Genomic DNA, 18,517 nt, shown 5'->3' with positions numbered 1-18,517 from the left:
GAAAAAAAAGAAAAAAGAAAAAGAAAAAAAAGTCTGCATCTCTCTATGTTGTCAGTTTTAGGCTGTAAATTCCAACTATCAATAAAAGCTCAAAATTCACATGCCAGTGGTGGATTCCTCCATCCTGCAGGACACGCTGACCCCCGCCGTGCTGCGTCCCACCGCCACCGGCGTGAGCGGGGCAGCTTCGCTCTCCAGCGAAGGGCAGGGGCCGAGCGCAGGCAGGCGGCGAGTGCAGGCAGCGTTCGGGCTGGTGCCTGCAGCAACCTGCAGCCGCCTTCTGCCTGGGTGCCCAGGAGGGCGGAGGAGGAGCTGGGGTGGCTTCCTGCAGCCCCCGGCTGGCTCGTTACCAGCTTTGCCACGTGTTTGCCTCTGGCGTGGCTGGTGCCTTTTGTTGGACTGTGCAGGCTGCATTGTAGGAAGATCCCATGGCTTCTTGTGCCAAAATCCTCAAGTCTCCACCCGGAAGAAAGCCGCTGGCGGGGCAGTGAAGGCTGGGACCCCAGTCAGTGCGAAGGTAGAGCAGGGCTGGCTCCTCCAGCTGTGGGCAGGCCTGGAGGCACCACCCTGGTGCCATCCGCTCCGCTTGGATGACCTGTCGGGACTGCGTGATGACACTGAAGCATGAGGCCTCCTCTCAAGCCCTGCAGTTTTTCAGGGGGTCCTGCTCTCGCTGGCTGCAGCCAGGAGCAGGTTTGAGCTGCATGGAGCCGCTGTTCCTGCATCTGATGAAGCATTTAGGTTGGCTGTGCAGGTTTGGTACCAGGTGCCTCCTGTCCTGGTCCCTCAGCCTGCCCAGTGCTCCCCAGCACTGGCCAGTCATGGGGGAGAGTTGCTTGCGAACTGGTGCCGTTGGGTTTGGGTTCGTCTGCAGCTGCCCTGCAGCTCCCATCCCCGTCACGGTGCTGCTGCTGGTCTCTGGGAAGGGTGGTTTGCTCCGCAGGGACAGGCAGCTCCGGGGTGCAGCCGGAGGCGTACCCCCTTTTCCCAGGGAAGAGGTTCTGCTGCAAGCCCAGAGCCCAGGCAGGGACTAACCCACCCGGGGAAGCCCGCACCGCTAAGCCTCACCCCCACGGGCTCTGGGCAAAACTTGACAGAACAAGCAGGAGCCGGTAGCACAGTGCAGACCTGTGGCTCAGGACAAAGCTCCTCGTTTGCCACGGGGAATGCAGGACCTGGCCCAGACTCTGTGCTGCCACCAGCTCTCCGTGAGTCTCTGTCCTGGCCCTTGGGACAGGAGCTGCTGGCCCAGTGCACCGGGGGGGGCAGCCAATACTGGCGGCAGTGAGGCAAAAGGGCACGTCATATTAATTTTTTTATTAAATTCAGTTAGTTTTCTCTTTATATAATAACCTTTTTCCTCTAGGCACAATACAATACAAGGACTCTGTATGTTTGACACAATGTACAGAAACTTCAATAATCTACAACTGCTCAGGTAAGTTACAAAAACCTCCATGTTACACCAGCTACCTGCCACAGCCATTATTGTACAATAAAACAAAGAGGGGGGCCTGGGGGTTAAGACTGTACAAAGATCTCTGCACGGAAATAAAACATTGTACTCCTTTAAAAACAAGACAGGTAGAAGAGCTGGCTGAGCTTGCGGGGAGGCCGGAGGGTCGGGCCCCAGCCAGCACGCGGCGGCTCCACTGGATCCCACCCTAAGCGACCTTGCAACGCCCCTTCGGGCTTCCCCGCAAGCGACCCTCGGGTGGAGTGAGGCCAAGCCCGGCACGTGTTCACACCAGTGCAGGGGAGGGATGAGGTGCTGCAGGATCCGTTTCTGTACCGAGATTCCCCCTTCACACCGACAGCGTGACACAAGCAGTGGGGGGTGGCAGCGGGCAGTGGGATGCGCAGCCCCCAGCAGCGCTGCCGAGGGTTCCTGCCGAGACCCTCTGCCAGCAGGCTGGGCCTGACGGCACGGGCAGGGCACAAGCACGGGGGAGCAGGGGCTTGCGGAGGCCAAGCGCCCCGAAGTGGTGGGAGAAGAGGCCAGTGCCATGCGGTGCCCTCCAGGGCGCTGCCCCTGCTTTCTGCAGGAGGGCTGGGGGGTGACCTGTGCAAAGAGAGCGGGTGGCACCTGCCAGCGCCGCTGTGCCCAGCCGCGTCCCAGCCCTGGCATTGCCGCCGGCAGGGAGCCCTCATCCCAGGGCGACTGCGTGTGCTGAGGGGACTCTGCACCAAGGTGCTGAGGAGCTGCAGCATTTGGCATCTCCTGCAGGGAACGTGCCCCCCCATGACAGCAAGCCTGCCAGTGGAGGTAGAGACTGTGCCCCAGCCAGGACATGGAGCCCCTTTGCCACACCTGCCTGCTGGGAGCAGAGTGGCCCCATCCACGTCCCCTCCCGAGACACAGAGCCCAGTGCCTGCAGCTACAACCGCCACCATCCCCGGGCAGCCGTGCCCATTTGTTTCTGTGCAAATCCGGGACAGCCGAGGCTCAAGGGCTGGGACGCTCTGCCCACTGCTGCCAGCGGGACGCCGGCCAGGCAGGGTGGTCCCAGGGCTCAGGCGAGGCACCTTGGCAAACACCGTCACCCTGAGCTGCAGATCCTGGGTCCAGCAAGACGGGAGCAAAGCCCAGGACATGCTTAGGCCAGCTACTGCACCACGGGGCAGTGGCACCGGGTCAGGAGGGAGCAGGGCCGGTTCTCCGCCCTGGCTGCTCTGGCAGACATGCAAGCTGGGGGGGAGGATGAGGCAGGCAGGCAGCTCCCACTTTCTCCAGCAGCATGGGGTGGGGGGCAGGCGGGGTGCACGCTCTCCAGCCGGCTGGCGACACCCCTGCTGCCGCAGAGAGCTGGAGCGGGGCCGCCGGCGCGGAGGGGCACAGACAGTAATTACAGGGCTCAGACAGGCCGGGGAGGACAGAGCAGGACAGGCTCCCGCCTGCACCCCCAGCCTGCTTCAACGCGAAGAATTCCTCCACTACGCAGTCCTACCATAGTGTAACATACTGATGCCGCCCCACCGCCGCCCGGGGGGTGCGTGGCCGCGGGCTCCCCCGCACCGCACACCCGTGGCAGAAGGAAGGAAGGCCATCTCCTCCTCTCCAGTCAGTCACAGCCCCGGCTCGACACGAGCCTGGGCACTGCTTCTGCTCCACGTGCTGGGGCCCGGGAGACTCTGTGCCTGGAATAGAGGCTCCTCTGAGCCAGTCTCACGCGTCCGACAAGCAGCTCTGGATGCGGTCGATCCACTGCTGCGCTAGCTGCACATCCTGGGCGCAGAAATTGTAAACTCGTTTTGTCGTCTTCAGCTGCAGGGGAGGAGAGAGGAGGTGAGCAGGGTCGGGCGGCTGCACCCGGTGAGCCAGCAGCAGCGCAGCCTCTGGAGCCCGGCGCTGCCCGAGCCAAAGGGCTGGGCTGCGTGGCGGGGCCACAGGCTGCCAAGCTCCGTTCCCCACGGTGCAGCCCTGTGCCCCACTCACATCGAAGAAGGCTTTCTCGTCCACCGTCTTGGGGGCCCCCATGGTGGGGGTTCCTGGGGTGATGGACTCCACCTCAGCCAGGTCAATGACGCCTTTGCACTCCGTGTCCATCCGGCTGTCGTAGTACCGCAGCTGCAGGGAGAGGTCCCGCAGGCGTCAGAGCTCGCAAGAGGGAGGGAAGGACAGACCGCGGGGCTCACCCACCCCCCGCTGTGCCCAGCCCCTCAGTACCTGATGTTTGGTCTTATCCAGCACGAACCAGCGAGGCTTCCATGGTTTCATGAAGGCTCCCTTCTTGTACAGCGATCCCTCGTAGGACCTGCCGGAGCCAGGCAGCGTGTTAGGGTGGGAGGGGGAGAGGGGCTGAAGGGCAGTTTGGCAGTGGCACCCCAACGGCAGCAAGGATGAGAAGTGATCGGGGTCCACGCTCTGCAGAACCCACATGCCTTCACCCCTCCCCGGGGAGGGATTCCCCTCCCAGGGCCACCGGCAGCCCCCCGCCTGCCTGTTCTCGCTCTCCGACATCTGGAACTGGCTGTAGAGCGTGCTGGTGCTCTTGCGGCCGCCCTGCTTCCCGCTGGAGGGGGTGGAGGTGCTGCTGGTGTCGCTGTCGAGGCTGAGGTTGAGTGTAGAGCCCACGCCACTCTCCTGCAGGTACACACCCAGCGAGCGCCGGTGGTGGGAGAGCCCGGAGGACATCAGCAGGGAGCTGGGAGTCTGTGGGGAGCAGAGAGCACACGGTGAGGGGGAGGACGACCCTTGGGCACACCCAGCCTGGGGGCTGAGCACCAGCACCCCTTCTCGGCCCCAGGCTGCAGGAGCAAACATGTGCTTCGCTTGGGCACCCTTGGGTAAAGCCACCCCCTCCTTCAGCCCCCCAAGATGCCAGCACCCATCACGCAGCCCTCAACCTACCCGGCTGCCCTCCTGCCGCACCTCGGTGCGCTGGGAAGCTTTGACCTTGTCCCACGTGTCCTTCCAGCGCTCCGGGATCTGCCCCAGCTCCATCTCCAGGTTGTGCAGCTCCTGTGGGGAGATTCGGGCATCAGTCCAGGAGGGGACAAGACCCCTGGGACCCCTGTCCCAGAGGCTCAACCAACTCCAACCCTGCCACAACCCTGTCCCACAGTGTGCATGGGGCAGTCTCCCACCCCTGGGGGCACCGTGGGGAGCCCAGGCCAGGCCCAAACCCAGAAGCCACGCGTAGCCGATGCCGCCGCCAGCCACGCTCACCTCCAGCAGTTTGGAGATGGCGTCGGGCTCCACGTGGCTGCGGTTGTCGTAGCACGGCCAGATGATCTTGCGCTTCGTCTGGGGGGCACTGGTGTCCTGCCGATCCGCCTCCTCCACGTGCTCCAGCTGCCCCTGCACCAGCTCCCAGTCGTAGGAGGGGCCCTCAGAAAGCGTCTCCTCCGTATAGTAGTCCCATACCTTCAGGTTGGAAATGTTGCTGTAGGGCCTTAGCACCTGCGGAAGAAGCAGGGTTACGCTCAGGAGGGGCAGCAGCATCCAGGCAGGACACGTCCCCGGCCGAGGCGCAGGGACAGTCTGTCCAGGTGGGAAACGAGTCCCTTCACAACGAGCTTTCCCCAAGCGCGATGCCTCCCGATTGGTACCAGGAGGCAGCTGAGGCTGGAAGGCTGCGGGCTGGCCAGGAAAAGGCAACGCCGAGATGGAGAAAGGCGGAGCTGCTCCCAGCTTTGGCCAAGACGGAGCCCAGACCAAACGAGAGCTCTGAGCAGGCTGGCCGCATCGGCAGAGAGCAGCCCCCGCGCCGCCGACCTGCTGAGGCCACGTGCCAGAAGCTGCCGCTTTCTCTCCCAGCTTGTGGTGGCGAAGAGCCAAAAACGAGACCCTGGTGGCTCCGGCTCAGGATCTCCTCTCACCCATGTGCCCCCGCCTCCTCTGCAGGGACGCAGCCCTCGCGGGCCTGACTCTGCTCACACACCCCGAGGCGGCAGGCACCCTCCCCAGGGCCCCGGTGCGGCAGCCGTGCGAGACCGCGCAGGTGGGCAAACGCCGCGGTCCAGCCGACAAAGGGCTGCTCGTTTTGCTCCATGTGGGCGAGGAGACCCCGGGGTGCCGCTGGAAAGCCCCATCCAAGCCCTCTGCACCGCGCGGGGGCTTGGCCGGGCTGGGCTGACCCAGGGCAGGAGCGGAGCGCTCACCTCCCCGTCCTCAGGGGCATACATGTAGTTGAAGAAGATGGGAGCTTTCTTGTTCAGCCGGTCGATGTAATCCCAGATGGATTTGTAGACCTGCTGGCTCTTCCGCTCACCCTTCTCCTCGTAAAGGAGGCCTGCGGAGAAGCGAGCGGGGAAGGGGCATTATTTGGGGCAAGGCACTGGGCTGCCACCCGCTGTGGGCCCCACACACTGCCCTCACCCAGCTCGATGCGCTCGTAGTCGGAGTCCAGCAGGAACGTCCGGAAACGGTTGGAAATGTAGTGGTAGCTGAGGAACTTCAGGTAGTACTGGCTGAACTCAAACTCCATGGGGAACTGCAGGTGGATCTGCAAGGAGCCGCACGGGTGAGACCTCCCGGGACACACAAACTGCAAGCTGTCTCTGGACCTGTTCCCGGCTGCACAGGAAGCCAACGGCCCCAGTGCTCGGGGAGCCAGTAGCCGGCTGCGCTCGGAGCTCACCTGATGTACGCAGTCCAGGAACTGCAGGAAGATGGGGGCAAAACCGCTGCTCTGGCCAGCCAGCGTCTGGGCGCCGCGGTGGCTGAAGCGGTGCCCGAAGGACAGCCACTCCTTCTCCACGAGCAAGCGGAAGCCCTCCAGCGTCCGGTAGTAGGGGTCTGACAGCAGCTGCACCAAGGAGACCACCTGCAGGGACAGGGGGGCTCGAGATGCTCGTGGGGAGACGGCCATGGGCAGCCGTTGCGTTCGGCAGCTGTCGGGCTCCTACCTGCGTGGTGATGTCCCAGCCGTCCTCCAGGCTGACCAGCACAGAGGAGCCCGTGTCCAGGAGCTCCACCACCAACACCGAAATCTGCAGGATCTTATGTATCTGCCACCGGAAGGGACAAGAGTTACTAGGGAGAGGAAACTCATTTGCTGGATGTTGTGCAAGGAGACCCCTTCTCCTGGAAGCGGGCGAGCCCAACGAAGCAGAGCACGGGGTTCTGCAGGGCCACGATACGCGACCTCCGTGTTCAGCACCCTTCTGCAACAGCAAGGCCAGCAGGGCAGACCCACCACCAAGCCGTGGGTCCCTTGCTCCCTCCAGCAGCCAGAGGGCCCAGCCCCACAGCGGCTCCGCACTGGGACCAGTCCGGCAGAGCAGCAGCCACCTGGGCCCCCGGTGACTGCCGGCACCGCCCTGTACCACCCCTCCGTGGCGTTCTGTCACCCTGCAGGTCCTCCCCGCTTCCCCGGGGGCAGCTGCCCCAGGTGCTCGCAGCTCTCATGTCCAGCACCGCAGAGCGGTACTCGGCCTGTTGTACCCTCCTTCCTCACACCAACCTTGCCCCCGTCGTGTGCCCTGCTCCGTGCCACAGCGATGCTCTGGAGGGGGCACCTCGACCCCCATTCTCACTTTGCCAGGAGGTAAGAGCACGTGCCCTCGAGCGACAGCCAACAGCAAAGACTCCTACTGTGGGGACGGACCAGGGCCCCTCCGGGCTTTGGGTGACGACTGACCTGGGACAGCCACTCGGACTCCTCCAGGGACCGCAGGTAGGTGACGCTGGGGTCAGTGGAGGGGCAGCCGGGCACGCAGGCCTTCATCAGCTTCTTGAAGCTGGCCTTCACCTGCCGCACGTCGAACACCTCGATGGGCACCACCTCCCAGTGCTGCAGCGGGTCCGGTTTCACCCCCTGAGGGAGGAGAGAACCCGCGCTGTCCAGAGAGGTGCCTGGAGCGGACCCACCGCCACCCGTGTGCCCCCCGAGGAGGCTGCTGCCCGGCACCGGGGTTACCTTCAGCTGCGACTTGTCCCCGATGATGTAGAGCGAGGCCCGGTGCTGGCGCAGGAAGCTGGCCTCCGAAGGGGTGCCGTTGTGCTGGGCGCCCAGCAGGTCCTTCCCCGCCAGGCGCGACCCAATCTCCACGTTCAGGGCGTAGTTGCTCACGCGCCCGCTGGCTCGGATGCTGCCCCACTTGCCTGCAAGACAGAGGCGGTCAGGCTGGGGGGCCGCGGTCAGGCTGGGGGGCCCCGGCCGGCTCGCGGGCTGCGCTGGCATCCGCGTCCCCCCAGCCGGGCTGGCATGGGGGCGAGCAGCTCGCCACGGAAGCGGCGGCCAAGCTGCTGTCAGCCCGCAGCCCGGCGCCCTGCGAGCGCATGCCGGGAAGGTGCTGGGAACCAGGTTTGCTTTTGCTCCTTCTCCTTGCTGGGTGCTGTAGGATTTCCTGCCTGGGGGATACGGAGACCAACCCCAGCGGCTCCATGTCCCATCACCTGCGCAGCCGCACCGCGCTCCCGCCCCAGGCCTGCGCCCACACCGCCAGGACCTGCCCCTTCCCTGCCAGCAGACTCTGGCCCTGGCCACCACCACCCAAGCACCAGCAGATGCGCAAGGAGCCTAAAGCAAACCTGAGAGGACGTCGCGGGATCAGCTGGGGACAGGCCCGGTACTTACCGCTGGCACCGCGAGCTGGACCAAGCCAGCGACATGCTCGGTGGAGGCGTTAGCGGGCTGAGGTGGGGTGTTACTGGGGCATTAGTCGTGTGAGGGGTGGGAGTGTGTGTGTGGGGCGGTCAGTCGGTCAGGTTAGCACCCGGGTGGTGGTTAGGTGGCCGGCAGTACCGTACCTCGGGGCGTCTCGCGGCCCTTCGCTGACACGCACTTGGGGGTGGAGAGAGTGATGACCCTAGCTCTGTGACCGAGCCCTGAGAGCACAGGACGAAAGCGACCTCAGCGAGGGCACCGGGGCGAGGCGGACCCACGCTCCCGCTGGGTGGACGCGGGCCAGGCAGGAAGAGGTGCCCGGGGACCCGGTCGGAGCGACTGGAGCAATGAGTGGGATGAACGAGATGGCTCCGGGTGCTGCAGCAGGTCCCTCCCTCCCTCCCTGCGGCTGCCCCACGGCAGAGAGCTCGGGGGGAGCGAAGGGGAAGCATCTACTCTACAACAGCTGCCCCGAGCCGGGGGCCTTCGCGAGGCCCCCACGAGGCAGCGTTCACTCGCACGTCCTCACCTCCGCGGCTAATAGTACCGGGCCCATCGTCCTTCCCTCCCATCACCTGCTTCATGAGCGATCCCAGCTTAGGCTGCCTCTTGTCGGAGAAATCTGTAGCACCAACAAAACGTCAGCTCTCGGCCTCGCTGTGCTGCTCCAGAGGAGCCCTCCCGCCTTGCCTCCCCACAACTGCTCGGGAGGGAGGGGAAGGGGCCAGAGAGAGAGCAGCAGCAAGCAGGAGCGCCCGGGGCCGGGACCAGGAGGCCAGCGTGCGGGAAACACCTTCCAGCTGGAGCCGCAGCAAAAAGGCACCGGGTGCAGCAGTGCGAGCGGGAGCTCGAAACCCGCAGCTCTGCCCCGGCGCTGCCCCAGGCGCTTCGCGCCTTCGGGGGGTCACCCAGGCACTGGTGCAGCCCGGCAGCACCCAGCTCTGCGGCTCCCACCGCTGGTCTGACCCTCCCTCCTTCGGCCGCAGCGCCGGGCACATCCCCCCACGCCAGGGGAGAGGCCTCGCAGGGGCTTTCGGCAAGTCCTCTCCTCCCCGGGCTGCAGGGAGCCCCTGGCTGAGCTCCCCCACGGTCCCTCTGGCCCCCGGTCACCTCTGCAGCAAGGATGGGGTGGAATGGCTGGGACAGAGGGTGGATGACAGCAGAGCACGGCGGGGCAGCGACGGGCAGCTCTGCCCCGGCAGGACAGGGCAGGCTGCTCGGAGAGCAGGAGGCAGAGACTTACCGAGGCTTCCCACGACAGAGCCCGAGCGCTGCTGCCCGCTGCGCTGGCGCGCGGGCGGCACCGAGATCTCAGCTAGCAGGGTCTGTCCCCGCCCGGGGACAGCGAGCGCCTGGATCCCAGCACAGTCCGGAGCACCCAGTGCTTGCGGGTCCAGGGCCACTGGGTTTCCCAAAACCCATCCCCACCAGCAGCCACGGAGGCCCAGCTGGCGCTGGGAGCTTGGGGGAGCGTGCTGGGAAGGGTCTGCTGCCTCCTCCGATGGAGACCAGGGACGGCAGCTCACCTGGCTGCCCCAGCTCTGGGACGGACGGCACGACCCACGGCTGGGCTCCGCGCGCGCGAGCCCTCCTGCATCCCCGCTGCGCTGCAGCCCGTGACCGAGCTCCTCACCTGAGCTGCTCATGTGGGCCGAGGTGAAGCCACTGAGCGTGTTGCGCCCGCTGGCGTCAGCGTAGTGCGGCATGGAGTTGATCACGGCCTGCAGGTACTTCTCCTGCTCCAAACTGGTGGAGTCCGTTTGCGAGGGGCCTAGGAGGAGAGCCACAAGCATCACCGCTCCGCCACCGGCACAAGACCCAAAGAGGGGTCTGCAGCCCGCCCCCGGCACGGGCACTGCCCAGGGGCAGAGGGGACGGGCACCTGCAGCGGGGGCATTCTGGGACTTGAAGAGGCCCACAACGCCCTTGCCATGCAGCCCCCCCGAGCGCAGCAGCACGGCCTTGGTGCGGGAGTTCCGCCAGCACACCACGGGGAAGCGGTTCTGGCGGTAGCAGCGGGAGATCCGCTGGATCGTGTTGTCCTGGATGCTCTGTGGCACGATGAGCAGCCCGGGGTAGCTGCAGGAAAGAGCGGAGGCTCTGCAGAGCCCAGCGGGGCACAGCACGAGCCCCCCCGCCAGCTCCCACAAACCAGAAAAGACCCCCGCTGTCCTCTCCTGACCCTGCGGACCCCCCTCCTCAGCCGCAGCCCCGCCGAGGCTCACCTCCGGCAAATGGCGTACATGCGGTTCACGGTGGAGATGCGGAAGGGCTCGTTCTTGGAGCGGGTGAGGCTGCTGCTGAGGGTGCCCAGCCCCATCCGCTGGTAGTCACGACAGCAGGCTCGCTCCACAAGGTGGTTGATGGTCATCTTGTCCGAAGGTTTGATGGTGGTGCTGGGGGTCAAAGTGCTTCTGTCCATCTCTTCAGACACTGCGGAGACAAAAGGGAATCTGCGTCCACCCTCGGCAGACTCGGTGTCACACTCACGGCTGGAGGAGACGGCCGGGCTGGAGGCATCTCCCAGGCCAGCAGAGACCGGACAGCACAGGAGCTCCCTCCCGCCACCTTCACCTGAAACAGGGCAGCTCAGCTGCCCCGTCCCGAGGGCTGGGCACGGGGCCTGGAGGTGAGAGCCTTTGGTTGTGTGGTTAAAAGCACAACGAGAAGTCAGCCGCCTGGCTGCTGCCATTGGAGCAGATTTCTTTGGTGCTTCCACGTTGCTTGATACCACTGAGAGGTGAGGAACAGCCCAACACAGACCTGTCCGGAGCTGCTCCATCACACTGGTGTCACCCCCTGAGAGAGGGGGGCAAGACCCCAAGGGGTGGTCTTGCGAGATCTCGGCTCCAGCAAGGCTTTCGGCCTGGGACGCTTGATCCAGGCAAAATTACCGTCAGGCAAACACAACCCTTGGTGGCTGCCCTCCGCCGGCGGCTCTCCTAACGCGCCTAATGCATTTCCTAATGCCAGAACTGGAGGACAACGGATCTCAAAGGCATCTCTTCGGGGCCTGAGTGCAGCTGGCGCTTTTGCTAATAACTGAAATGCTGGACACGGTGGAGGCTCGTAACGTTCGTGGCAGACCTCGTGCTGAGAAGCGCTGCAAATGAACTGGGGAGTGAACACAAGGAGCGCAATCCAAGTATCTCGGTGAACAGAAGATCCAAAATCAGCCACGTCTGGTCTGCCAGACCAGCCCCAGACACGGCAGGAGTGACGAGTCCCCGCAGACACCGCTCCCCACTGAAACCCTAAGTCTCATCTACCACATCTTCTCCAACAGGCATTCCCACGCGGGAAGGTTGTAATCTTCAGCAGAGAGGACTCCTGTCCCTTCCAGCCCTTTGCTACTCTCAAACCAGACAAGCTCTTCTCACGTCTAACCTGACCTGCCTTGCTGCGCCTGAAATCCGTGACTTTTCATCTGTGCCACAGACCAAAGAACTCCCTCCTCCCCGCAGGGCTCGCCAGGTACTGGAAGTACGCTGAGTCGCTGACTGGCCACCACCAGCAGACGAGAGCTGGCAGACGGTCGAGAACCGGGAGAGGCGACCGGTGGTGGCAAACCTCTGCACCAGGGAAGCTCCCCTGCCTGCTCCCCCGCGGAGTGACGGCCGAGACCTCTCCCAGCTGGAAGATGTGCCTGCTCCAGCAAACGCCCCGCTCCCCACAGCCTCCCTTCCCTGCTCAGGGTGCTCCCAACCTGAGATCTCATCCTCGTTGTCCTCTGGGAAGTGCTGGCTGCTCCGCTGCTCCCACGTGGGCGGCGTGTATTTCTTCCGTGTCACGTACTGGCGGCCGATTGTCTTCTTGGCATTTTTCACCAGGTTTTTGGAGAGTGTCCTGGAAGCAGAGAAGAGGTTGAGGCCAGCCGACACCACCCCCTGCGTGTGCATGACCACAGCCCAGCGCGGCCGGAAGAGCAGCCCCCGGAGGGTTAGAGACACCAACACTCAGTCACACCGAGAGCAAAGCAGAGACAGGAGCAGCCCTCACCACCGGCTCCAGGCGCGGGGTCCAAGTCACTGTCACCACAGAGGGGAGATGTCACCTGCTAGCTCCCTGGCAGGGAGGAGCTGGCTCCTCGGCGGTAGGAGGGCATCAAGCCAGCGGCAGAGCCTACAGCCCCTGCCCTCCCCTGCGGGGACCCGGGGAGGCTGGATGGGGCAGCCAGGCCGGGCTCTAACACCGTCACCTCCGCATCGGAGCTGCCACAGGCAGCGATCTGGCTCGTCCCCGGAGGAGGTGGGCTCCAGCTCAGGGCAGGGGCCAGGGGATCCGCCGCAGGGACACTGCCAGCCCAGCCTGCACACGGGGCTGCTCCTCCCTGGGCAGAGGGGAGGCAGCTTGCGGAAGGTGACCGGCTCGATGCCACGTAAGGGACGGGGAGAGCACGGCTGGGCTTGGCAGCCCCAGCGAACGCGGGGAAGGGAGACCTTGCAAAACCCGCAGGCGATTGGGCTGCATGGCCAGAACAGGCTCCAGGCTCCGCACGACGGAGCTCCGGAAGGCAGGAATTCCTGACGGCAGGAATGGCCTGCCCACATGCAGGACCTCGCCCTCATCACTGTCTCGGTGAGCCGCTGGGCTCAAAGGGGAACAGAGAAAGGAGATGTGGGACACACATCAGCCAGGAAGGGGCCACGTCCAGTGCAGGGTGGCAGCTACACTGATGCAACGACTTATAGAAATTCACCTTATCAAGACGGGAGCCAAAGTGAGACTGGGAGGTGCCGTGTTTTGCTTTGCAAAGCAGACAGTGAGGGAATCCAACTCCTCCTTACTTCTACCAAGAGAGGGAAAGCCTTGGGACCGAGGAATAATGCCGTCCTGAGAACAACGCTCAGGTACGGAGGCTGGGAACAGGAGGGCTTCCTAACCAGAGGAACAAGACTTGCAGATAGTGTGGGGCACTGGAAGCAGATGTGGAGGGGGGTGACAAAAGCATGTCTCGCCAGTTCAGACAGACTTCTGAGACTGGGCCCAGGCCCGGAGCTGGGCCCGGCAGCCCTAGAGGTCTCTGGGGGTTAGTGGTACAAGCACAGTTCCCTCAGCATGTCCTGGGATCCACCAGAGTGCCATGGAGCACGAGGATGACCAACCGACCGCCTCCGGAGGCCGCGGTGCTGCGATGGCGAGAACCCGCACCCCAAACCTGAACGTCAGACCGGCAGCCTGGAAAAGGGCATTCCCCGAGTGACAAGCCCACAGCCCAGGTCGCATGCAGAGCAGGTGAGAAGAAACCCTGGGAGCAGTGAAGGCTGCAGCCTGAGCCAATGCCACCTCGCAAGCTCCCGTCCAGGGTGAAGGCATCTTACGTGGTTGAATGGCCAAGGTGCCCAAGGGACATGACCCCCACTGTCAGGCCCTGGAACATATCGGTCACCTGCTGGGAGCTGAGTCACAAACACACGGGAGAGAGGCTTAGACTCCAGGGCACACCAAGCGCGAACGCAGCAGCAGCCAGACCCCAGCGCTACAGCACTGCTTAACCTAGCCACCGAGCGCAGCAGCGGGGTCTGCCGCAGGTCAGCACCACGCACACAGCTTTGCCGCTGCCCCGCAGCGCTCCCCGTCCTCCGGCACAGCGCAGACCGCTCTCTCGTGCCCACCGGCACCTCTCCCGTGAGACGTCTCCTCAGGGCTTGTGCTGTTTTGGCCTGGGCAGGGAATGCCACTGAAGCAAACACCCTGCTTCCCAAGTTTGACCGGTGCTCTCCGTGGGGCTAGGAGACCACTGCCAGACGTGCGGCACGTCCCCCCACAAAGACAAGTGGAGATCCTGTGCAAGGAGAGGTCGGAGCGAGGTAGGCTCAGGGACCCTGACCTCCAGCTCAGGAATCTCTGCCCCGGCTTTTCTCGAGTGACCCTTGCTCAGCATCTCGCTGCTGGGTGGACTGGAGGAGGGAGAGGAGAGGCCCTGCAGTGCCCGAAAGGGTCAAGCGCGTCCCACGTGCTGCTCTCCCCACGGCACGGGTACCTGAGCGAGGGGTTCTTCTCCTTGGCCTTGGGCTGCATGGCTTGCTTGGGCGACTGGCCCACAGTGAAGGCAAAGGTGCCACGGACGTGCTGGGGGTAGCGCAGCTTATGCAGGTGCTTCCTGAAGATCTCGGCGCTGTCTGAAGCCACCTCCTCATCGAAGGCAATCTTCAGCAACTGCAGAGACAGCAGACAGCAGGCTGCAGGGTCGGTCACGGCGCGCTCAGCACGGCTGGGCCAGGGGACTGGGAAGGGCTCGTCCCAACAGCTCTTCCCACGGCACAGGGCAGAGCGCAGACCCCGGTCGGGAACAGGGACTGCAACGGGCACAGCCCAGGTGGGGAGGCTGCCCTGTCTGTCCCTCTGTGCCAGCTACTCTGTCCCATACCCCTTCCTCCTGGAGACTGCTCTGTACCCGGCACTGCCGCTCCTGCGACATCCCCAGTGCCTGGTCACTGCAGCCCCGAGCACGCAAGATGGGCAGGGAAGAGCAGACAGTGTGTTTTAGGTGCTCTCCTCCCAGCATTGCTCTACCTCCACAAGCCTCACAAAGATGTAAAATGCTGAGTAACTAGTCATGTTGTGACATCTCTCTTTGCTGTGTTTCTCTCCCCAAAGACCTGCTACAAGGTTTTGCAGAACCACCTCCCAGGGTGCCGCGTGGGGACGTCTCACACCCTCTCAGGGCTCCAGCAGCCACTGGAGCAGCTGGAAAGGAGCCCTGAGCTAACGGGCAAGAAGTTGCTTCTGTGTACAACAGGACTGTGACTGGCACATTCCCACTGAGGCCAGGCTGGGAGAGCTGGGGGGGCTCAGCCTGGAGCAGAGAAGGCTCTGGGGAGACCTTCCTGCAGCTGCCAGGGCTGAGAGGGGGCTTAGAAGAAAGATGGGGACAGACTTTTTAGCAGGGCCTGCAGTGACAGGACAAGGGATAATGGTTTTAAACTAAAAGAGGACAGATTTAGATTAGATATTAGAAAGAAATTCTTCACTGTGAGGGTGGTGAGGCATTGGAACAGGCTGCCCAGAGAACTGTGGATGTCCCATCCCTGGAAGTGTTCCAGGCCAGGTTGGACGGGGCTCTGAGCAACCTGGTCTAGCGGAAGGTGTCCCTGCCCATGGCAGGGCGTTGGACTAGATGATCTTTAAGGTCCCTTCCAACCCAAACCATTCTATGATTCTACGGACCACAGTCTACTCCTTCCTCTGCAGGAGGCCTGCGGCTCCATCCCCTCAGGTGCAGTCACCTGCGGCAGGTTGTCTTTGGTCCCTCAGGAACACCACCCCCAGACCACGTCAGCCCAGGCAGCGAGTGCCTTGTGCCAGCCATGGCCACGTACCTGCTGGGTCCCAACAGCAACGTGCTCCTCAGTTGAGACACTGCAATGCGAAGGAGCAGCCCACAGCCCCGCGCAGTCTCACCTGGAATGTGCACGAGCGCAGCTGCAAGCCCTCCTGGATGAACTGATCCACCGGGGCCTGGATATTGATCTTCTTCTCTTTGGTCAGCGAGGCGATGGGGAAGGACCGGATCACCACCTGCTCCCCGACTGGGCACAAGCGTGGGAACAGGTTAGCCACATCCCGCCGCCTCAGCCCGGCACAAGGCTGGGCCACCCTCGGTGGCCACCACCACGGAGAGCCCCGCAGGGTAAAGCTGCCAGAAACAGGCTGAGTTATTAAACAGAGTCATTTATCTTCTACCAAAGGTGGACAGCAAGAGCAACCACCTCCTTTGTAATACCGGCAGCAACCATCAGGCTTGTGGTGGTTGCAGCAGCCCCCAGCAAGGCCCAGTGCTGGCTGGTGGCTCACCCAAGGCAGCCACCCGAAGCCTTATCAGCAACTCTCACGGCACGGTGAGCTGCAGCCCCTGCTCCGGGAGAGCTACCAGCCGCCTCCTCCCCAGGCATTGCCAAGCCCTGAAGGCACACGGTGCACACCAGACCCTTACCCAGAGGGTCCGTGGGAGTGCCTTTGAAGATGATGCGGTAAGTGGTGAGGAAGATGGCTCCTTCCGCGGGAAGGAGAGGCGGACCACCAATATTCCCCCCAGCAGCTTCTTCCCGTCCATCAGGCATGAGGTACACGCGAAGCCCTTCCATCACACACTCCTCACCCACCAGCAGGTTGGGGCGCAGCAGCTTTGGCTACGGGGACGTACAGTAGGAAGTTCAGGCCCATGCAGACTGCGGAAGGGGACTTGATAGCCCCACAGAGCACCGGCGCCTTCCCCGCACTGCAGCAGGCCGGGTCCATACCTTCTGGATGGGAGGAAGCCTCTTGCTCTCCCTGTGCACAGCATCCAGTGTCTCTATGTGCATCTGCACAATATCTGTAGACAAACACGCAGTTAGAGACTGCAAAGTCCTGCCCTCCACACCGCCCAGCGGGCTGCCGACCCGCCCCGTAGCACCGTGCGTGCCTTCTCTCGGCCTTCCCACCGCTTGCTGCAGGGCCGTCTCTTGAGCAGCCCCCCCAGTGAGACCACACAGCTGCCCATTCCCCAGCGCTGCTGTAACGCTCGTTACCAGGGATCATGACGTGCAGCCCCTTGAGGTGCTCGTTGGTGACTCCACTCTCCGTGCAGACTTTGTCCACAAAGCGGTTGATGAATCGCACCACGTAGTTGGCCACATCGGAACTCTCTGCATCCTCAAATCCACTTTCTGTGTCATAGCTCTCAGCCATGCTGCCAGCGATGCTGCCGTACAGGAGTAGGGAAGAGTGTCTCCCCTCTGCTCTAACCCACACCAGGCAGAGCCCAAGGGCGTTCCCACTCTTGGTAGGAGCCCAGGAGAGCTTCCTCTCTTGCTACGAAACGCCCCTGAGCGCTGCAACCCGCATCAGTCCCGGCGGCAGCTGAAGGGCCCAGACGCCCCAGGTACTGCCCCAAGGAGCTCGCGTCCCAGCTCAGGTCGCTCTGGTCGCCCTGCGGCATGGCCCTGCCAAGCTCTCCAGCCCTGCTCACCTGTTGGTGACGAAGCTGTTGCTGACGCTCTCCACATCCCCCAGCCCAGAGCTGCGCAGCAGGCGGTTCTTGCTGGTGTCGAGAGGCAGCAGCAGGTAGCTCATGCGGTTGGCGTAGTGGATGGCCTGGCTGAAAACAGTGCTCTCCTCCTTCTGGATCAGCTCCTGCTGTTTCTCTCTGCTCATGGTGGGCCAGAGCCTCAGCTGCTCCGATGCTATCTCCAGGGCAGACTTGGCTTCCTGTGGCCCCTCCGTGCTCTCCTGAAGGATTTGGAAGGAGATGTCAGACGTCTGCATGGACAGGAGACCTGCGAGTCTTCACCCCATTGTTCCCACAGGAATCTCCCAGAACCAGGACGCAGTCCCTCAGGCTGGTTCAGCATCCTTATCAGCCCGTGGGCCTTTGGGGAGCGCTGCTTCTGCACAGCGGCTCTCCAGGGGCACCAGCACCCCTGTCACCTCCTCACCTCACCCGTGTGGTTCTCCTCGTTGTTGTCCAGGTACAAGGCTCGGATGTGATTCTGCACATCACAGTAGAACATGGCCTCCCAGAACTGGATGTTGGTCCACACCACATGCTCCTGCACGCAGCTGTAGGCAAACTGCGTGATGCCCGGGCTCAGTTTCTGAGGAAGCAGAAGGTAGAGGAGAGTTTCATACCAAGATGGCCTTTGTGTCAAGCTCTCCTCTCCAGGTAATCCTTGCTCTAGCCTGTTGCTGGGTACCCTTGGGCTGGCAGGAGGGACATTTGCGCCAGAGCTCCTCCAAGCATTCCTTGCAAACTCTTCTCAGATTTGCCCAGCACCCACCCAGAGGCAGCCCCGGTTTCTCAGCACCCCTCCCACCGGTGTTCCAGCCATCTTGAGAGCCTTGGGCCCAGAGGCCGGCGCAGCCGAGGGGACAATCTGCCCTCAGCCTGGCTGCAGCGCTGGCTCTCAGATCTTCAGGCTGCCAGCCTCTGCAGCCTCGCAGGAGTTCCGAGTCGGCGAGGGCTGTACAGCGGGTCGGGATACTACAGAGACTCACTCGGCAGAAAGCGGTGACCAGCGGCAAGAGCGCGGCTGCAATCCCATGCTCGTCCATGGCAGTGCAGTCCTGGGGAAGGGGACGGAGGTTACAAGAGGATTCACCGCAAGACCCCCGGCCCTGCTCCGATCCCTGCACCATGCTGGTTCCTTCCCAAGAGACACGCTCTCCCCAGCCCTCTCCTACCTGCAAACAGCAGTTCATCATGCGGATTACAAAATCAAACTGCTGGTGATCCAGCACTGCCCGGTTCTGCTGCACGTGCAGGTTCAGCTCCTGGGTCAGGCAGTGCCTGGCTGCTCGGCCCTTCATGGCTCGCAGCACCGCAGGGAATAACTGCAGAGGAAAGAAGTAGTCATGGAGTAAAAAGATGGGGCCCAGCAGAGCTCTGGTCAAACAGAGGGCAGCCCACAACGAGGAGGTGCAGGATGGACTTCCCATTCTGGCTGCCTTGGCTGACATCAGGGTGTTTACGGACAGCTCAT

General features: G+C 63.3%; 1 protein-coding gene across 1 annotated transcript in view; it reads right to left on the bottom strand.

Annotated features, from left to right (window-relative positions):
* Positions 1 to 3,166: 3,166 nt before the first annotated feature.
* Positions 3,167 to 18,517, bottom strand: part of SBF1 (SET binding factor 1) — a gene marked incomplete at both ends in the record, with an annotated part of 79,378 nt that continues 64,027 nt past the window's right edge. The window contains 28 exons of the mRNA XM_082013822.1: positions 3,167 to 3,265; positions 3,437 to 3,568; positions 3,668 to 3,755; positions 3,942 to 4,153; positions 4,352 to 4,462; positions 4,670 to 4,903; positions 5,605 to 5,735; positions 5,822 to 5,948; positions 6,084 to 6,269; positions 6,352 to 6,453; positions 7,086 to 7,262; positions 7,365 to 7,549; positions 8,198 to 8,275; positions 8,584 to 8,676; positions 9,688 to 9,825; positions 9,937 to 10,133; positions 10,280 to 10,487; positions 11,761 to 11,900; positions 13,376 to 13,453; positions 14,038 to 14,213; positions 15,459 to 15,586; positions 15,991 to 16,186; positions 16,298 to 16,371; positions 16,568 to 16,740; positions 17,008 to 17,267; positions 17,474 to 17,632; positions 18,033 to 18,101; positions 18,219 to 18,368. Of these exons, the coding sequence (XP_081869948.1) occupies positions 3,167 to 3,265; positions 3,437 to 3,568; positions 3,668 to 3,755; positions 3,942 to 4,153; positions 4,352 to 4,462; positions 4,670 to 4,903; positions 5,605 to 5,735; positions 5,822 to 5,948; positions 6,084 to 6,269; positions 6,352 to 6,453; positions 7,086 to 7,262; positions 7,365 to 7,549; positions 8,198 to 8,275; positions 8,584 to 8,676; positions 9,688 to 9,825; positions 9,937 to 10,133; positions 10,280 to 10,487; positions 11,761 to 11,900; positions 13,376 to 13,453; positions 14,038 to 14,213; positions 15,459 to 15,586; positions 15,991 to 16,186; positions 16,298 to 16,371; positions 16,568 to 16,740; positions 17,008 to 17,267; positions 17,474 to 17,632; positions 18,033 to 18,101; positions 18,219 to 18,368 (4,101 nt within the window). The remainder of the gene's footprint in view (positions 3,266 to 3,436; positions 3,569 to 3,667; positions 3,756 to 3,941; positions 4,154 to 4,351; positions 4,463 to 4,669; positions 4,904 to 5,604; positions 5,736 to 5,821; positions 5,949 to 6,083; positions 6,270 to 6,351; positions 6,454 to 7,085; positions 7,263 to 7,364; positions 7,550 to 8,197; positions 8,276 to 8,583; positions 8,677 to 9,687; positions 9,826 to 9,936; positions 10,134 to 10,279; positions 10,488 to 11,760; positions 11,901 to 13,375; positions 13,454 to 14,037; positions 14,214 to 15,458; positions 15,587 to 15,990; positions 16,187 to 16,297; positions 16,372 to 16,567; positions 16,741 to 17,007; positions 17,268 to 17,473; positions 17,633 to 18,032; positions 18,102 to 18,218; positions 18,369 to 18,517) is intronic.

This window comes from Phaethon aethereus (assembly GCF_964289735.1).
Source record: "Phaethon aethereus genome assembly, chromosome: 1".
Lineage (NCBI taxonomy): Eukaryota > Metazoa > Chordata > Aves > Phaethontiformes > Phaethontidae > Phaethon > Phaethon aethereus.
The sequence above is the reverse complement of the archived record's forward strand: the minus strand, read 5'-3'. Positions and strand labels throughout refer to the sequence as shown.